This window comes from Coccinella septempunctata, chromosome X (genome assembly GCF_907165205.1).
Source record: "Coccinella septempunctata chromosome X, icCocSept1.1, whole genome shotgun sequence".
Taxonomy (NCBI): domain Eukaryota; kingdom Metazoa; phylum Arthropoda; class Insecta; order Coleoptera; family Coccinellidae; genus Coccinella; species Coccinella septempunctata.
The window spans coordinates 19403426-19408934 of NC_058198.1; the positions used below are offsets into that span (position 1 = coordinate 19403426).

At 34.6% G+C, this 5509-nt stretch overlaps 1 protein-coding gene across 1 annotated transcript; it reads right to left on the bottom strand.

Annotated features, from left to right (window-relative positions):
* Positions 1–314: 314 nt before the first annotated feature.
* On the bottom strand, positions 315–3425 carry LOC123321593 (keratin, type I cytoskeletal 9-like). Its single transcript, XM_044909271.1, has 2 exons — positions 3269–3425; positions 315–811 (listed from the first exon to the last, which is right to left on the bottom strand). The coding sequence occupies exons 1-2, from the start codon at positions 3275–3277 to the stop codon at positions 383–385; spliced, it is 438 nt and encodes a 145-aa protein (XP_044765206.1). The 5' UTR covers positions 3278–3425; the 3' UTR covers positions 315–382.
* Positions 3426–5509: the final 2084 nt, after the last annotated feature.

A 5509-nucleotide genomic window follows, 5' to 3' on the forward strand; every position in this document is an offset into this window, starting at 1 on the left:
CAAAGGTATCATGGAGTGCGGATTTTCTCTTAGTGGGCGAAAATGCGCTGCATCATCGAGAATAATCAGAGCACAGGGATCGTCAAGAGCAGAATCCTTTAATCGTGGTGAATTCTTCCTAGATACCCAGACATCAACCTGGATAAAGTTGGTGATTTTCTTTGATGAACGTCAGCTAGAATCTCTCAGATGAAATCTTATATAAATAAGGAGGAAATGCTTTCAGTGTCAGATTTAAACACATCATTCTGTCAACAACGGTTTATTCTTGATGAATATACGAATATAAAGGTTGCTTGAGGATGCAAAACAAGAATATTATAATGTAATATTCAATGTAGTTTCATATCTCTTAACAATAAATGATGCAAATATCATTAACTTATACCTCTATATCGGAAGCTCTAATAATGAAAGTACCTCCGGTACTTTTACTCATTCCATTTCCGCCAGAATCTCCATAATAAACGCCACCACTGGCTCTATACACCGTTCCATATCCATGGGGCAAGTAGTAAACACCTCCAGAACCTCCTTGTACAACTCCTTGTCCTTTGAGATGATTTGATCTAGCAGCACCAAAATGATAATCACCTGATTGACCAGCACTAAATTCGTCTGCACCTGCATCTCCATAGTAGGAACCACCACTACCCGCAATAAATCTTTTCGGTCCATCAGTGAAATAGTACATACCACCACCACCTCCATAAAACGTCCCTGTACAATCATTGATATGATGAATACCTTTGCCCTCTCCGTAGCAGTCACAAAATACGGTTCCTACCATAGTGGCCATCAAGGCCATAATCTGAAAACCAAACAAATTTTGTGTAGACTATAGATTCAGATCACATTTGTTTTAATACGGGAGACCACATGATGGATTGGGACAACACTAAAATTTTAATGACGGAACCAGGCTATTATAAAAAAAAAATTGAAGAGTCTACGTGTATTCTATTAGATCAAGATAATAATTTGGCAAATTGTTCGGTAGGAATAGATCATATTTGGATCAATTTACTAAGGAAAGAACTGTCATCCGGTAATTTCAAAATTAAATGAATCAACGTTTCTATGCAGTCTCTGTTTCTGTGTGTTGACAATTAATGTCAAACAAAAAGCGACAATTCAGAAGATTTTCAAAAATAGATTTTTCGTCTGATGAAGGAGTCTGATATAGACTCCGAAACGTTACAACTTAGAATTATAATTTCATCGTTATTTATTTTCAGTTCATTGTCAGGCAACAATTTTTTTCTAGTTAATTTGCTCCTGACAAATTAGTGCAAGAATTTACGCAGGAGCAAATCGTTGATTTCATTTTCAATTGATTTTGTTTCAGAGATTGGGAGTGAAAACCCTAAAAAGTTTATGAAGAAATGCAGAATCCTCCCAGAATAAATTTCAATCGATACATGGTGTCGCAAGATTAATAGGAATAAATTCGGATATAGGTTCAGTACCTTAAAATAGGACGAGAGGTTTCTTTCAAGAAACGCGCGGAAACGCTCAATCGTTGAACGTTGAATGGTTACGTTGCTTCAAAGATGTCGACTTCATTATGGATTCATTCAATTTTTTCATAGGGCCAGGGATAAACAAATTGAATTTTGCAGAGGTATATCTCAAATTTCTAGAATTAAATTTTTCAATGAGGTGTGAAATTGCCAACCCTTTTTTATTTTCCACCATTGCTCATTTTCATTGAGGTTCTTCAAAAGATATGTATTCAAATGACCTTTTTTTTCTGGAAACTTGATTGCCTTTCAACTGTGTCTGTAAAAGAACATATTGGATCCATTGGTCTGATAGCTAAACGATATTAAAGAACAACTTAAAAGTCTCGTTCAATCGAATCAGCTGAACTCAAATTTAAATTCTCAACTACTTATACAGTATGCAAATAAATAAGATAATGAAGATTTCAGAACCAGCTAACTCAATTTCGAACACTGCTTTCAATGTTCATTAGAAGATAGGAAGATTCAATTCAGTGGGTTCATCCCAGAGTATTCACAAGCCTAAAAAGAACGGACTGTCCTTCCTCTATCTGATCAGATAAAAGTAACATAATACAAGATGTCTGTAAACAAATGCGAAGGACTTAGGAAAATCATTCCTCGATGAAAATAAGCAACGGTAGATCCTATCAATTTTTCTCGAAATCGACCTCCCTTCCAAGATACAGCCTTTGGAAGGCGATGACAAGTTGACTGTTTTTAATTTTTTTTAAGGGTTCTGAAAACACTGAGTCATAAAGCTATACATAATATGAAGCACTAAGTAGATGTTACTCACACAATTTTTTTAGATTTCATAACTTCATTATTAGGGGTTGAAAATAACAACCCCTTATCCCTTTCCTTCAAACACTGTTTTCGTGCTATAGATTTTCGACAAATACAATTCTCTTATGGTTTCCCATTCGATCCTGGAGAACAAAGTCTCTTGCAAAATTTCGTCGATACTTTTCTCGGAATAAATAAAAACTTACAAGCAGTTCTGATCACTGTTCATTCCATCTCATCGTGGAAGTGTTCCATATTTTCATCTCCCGCTGGAATACATGCATCAACTCTCTGCCTTATAGACCTTCGTATACTGCTTGTAAATTTTTATTTATTCCGAGAAAAGTATCGAGAGTATCGAAGTTTTGCAAGAGACTTTTTTTCTCCAGGATCGAATGGGAAACCATGAGAGAATTTTATTTTTCGAAAATCCAGCGCACGAAAACAATTTTTGAAGGAAAATCATAAGGGGTTGTTATTTTCAACCCCTAATAATGAAGTTATGAAATCTAAAAAAAATGTGTGAGTACCATCTACTTAGTGCTTCATATTATGTATAGTTTTATGACTCAGTGTTCTTTAGAACCCATAAAAAAAATTAAAAACTGTCAACTCGTCATCGCCTTACAAATAATGTATCTTGGAAGGGAGGTCGCTTTCGAAAAATATTTACCCCTGCTTATTCTCATCGAGGAATCATCTCCCTAAAACCTTCGGAGTTGTGTTGATAGCATTGGATTCCGTTGGCAAACGTAAGGTAAACAGTTTAGTGAAAAAATACCATTACATTGCAAACATTATTCAATATTCACAATCTATACTTTCAATGATATTCCTGAACTGTCTTATATTATAGAAAAACTAACCAAGATTGTCGAGTAAATTCCATTCTAGTTATTCGATCCAATTTTCATACTTATTAAATCTTAGATATTGAATGAACGATGAAAATATATTTAAACAAATTTACTTACATTTAGCATGCTCAAAGTGGATGCTCGAATAACTAAAATGTTGTGGCGCTTCCCTCAAAACTATTCTCCTTCACGGTGGTTGTAGAATATATATGCTTTTTATGTGAGATAACAGATATCTATTGAGGAATCGATAAGAAGTCCTGTTTGCGTTATTCGCCAGTCAAGAAAACAAACAAATCACAAATAGTGCTGCATGATTGCTAAAAACACAGGTCTAATTTTCCAAGGTCCATTCTCGAAGAAGAAAAAACTTAGGGTTAAAAAGCGAATTGCTGAATCAACATACACAGAAAATGACTGAAATTGGCCATTTGCATTGCGAGAAAAGTAAATGTTGAAGTAGATTTTGAATCACCTAAAAATTAAATAGTTTCAATACCAATCATGTGTGTGAATACATGACCCTACTGGAGGAAATTTATACATATTTAATAGATATAAAGTTTTTCATACTTTACTATTATCGGGATTGATGCAGATATTCTTTGAGATGCAACGATGGAGTAGATGAAAAATTGAAAATTGTTCAAATCTACTAAAAATAAAACCATTCAAAGATAAGAACCAAGTGGAATTTGCATGAGGTATTCCTGAAGTTTTCCCACGGTGTTCGGAGTGGTCCTTATGAGAAGCCCTACGTTCGGATTTCTCATAATGCACATGTTTCCAATATCTACCAATTAGTGTTATTTTGATTCAAAGCGAATTGAATCTGAAAATCTTCCGAACGCTGTCTAATTATTGACATTTCAGACATTTGTCACTAAAGTGTCAAGTTTTTTAAATTTATTTCCCGTTTTTCACCGATTTCATAATGAATAACAGCTTTGGGAGATGAATTCCCAATAAAAGTGTACTCTACAACTGAAAAACTCAAGAATCATCACTTGGAAGATAGGACTTGGTCGAGAAACTCTCCTGTAATTGCATATTTGTAGATTTGCCTTTTAACGTTTCCTCGTTTATCTGCATTTGAAATATTCTTCGGTAAAAAATATGTTATTTAGTTTAATTCTTTTTAGTTTTCAATAATGGCCAATCAATATTTCTGCAGATTTTTTTAACGGGATCGAGGTGTGAATGTTACAGCATATCCCTGAAGCTAAACTAAAGTTTAGCCGGCTAATCTCAAGTTTATGTTCACACCTATATTTAGCCCTAACAACAATATTCGTTCTACAATATGGTGAGTTTTCATAAATATAGATACTGAATTAAATAACACTATTCAACAAGGGTTCTCCCACCTAAGAGATTTATATTTTTTTTGTTAGGTATTCCTCACCTTATTACAAAAATAATAGTACTTACGTTTGTTTAGCTCCCGTTATCAAAATAAAAGACATGTGTAAATTGTCCATGTTCGCACTTCTGAACCCTACGATACTTTATAAAATAAACAAACTATTGAAACAAGTTCAGTTTCTGGCTGCATTGAATGAATTTGAAAAAAGCCTGGTTGTCCTTTGAAGAAGTGACCAAAAATTTTCTTGGCAATCACAAATCTCCGCAATATATAAATACCGTCAAAACGATGTTACAGGCTCATCAAAAAATGGGATGCAACATGTCCCACCTAAGAGATTTATATTTTTTTTGTTAGGTATTCCTCACCTTATTACAAAAATAATAGTACTTACGTTTGTTTAGCTCCCGTTATAAAAATAAAAGACATGTGTAAATTGTCCATGTTCGCACTTCTGAACCCTACTTTACTTTATAAAATAAACAATCTATTGAAACAAGTACGGTTTCTGGCAGCATTGAATGACTTTGAAAAAGAAGCCTGGTTGTCCTTTGTAGAAGTGACCAAAAATTTTCTTGGCAATCACAAATCTCCGCAATATGAAAATATCTAGATATCGTCAAAATGATGTTACAGGCTCATCGAAAAATGGGATGCAACATGTCCTTACAGCCCGTTTGCAACAGCCGAGAATTCTCTGGAGAATTCTCTACAAAATTTTCGCAAGAAAACGGCAGAGATTATTTTGTATGCAACTGAACAGAGAATTCTACCGAAAGTGCGTTGGCAACGGTATATAATTCACGGCGCATGAATTTTCGAGCAAATTCTCTAGAGAATTCTCGGCTGTTGCAAACGGGCTTAAAAATACAATTTTTGCAATCACATATTAATTTCTTTCCACAAAATATGGGAGCCGTAAGTGACGAGCATGGAGAGCGATTCCATCAAGACATCGCGTCATTCGAAAAACGCTACCAAGGCAAAGGGGA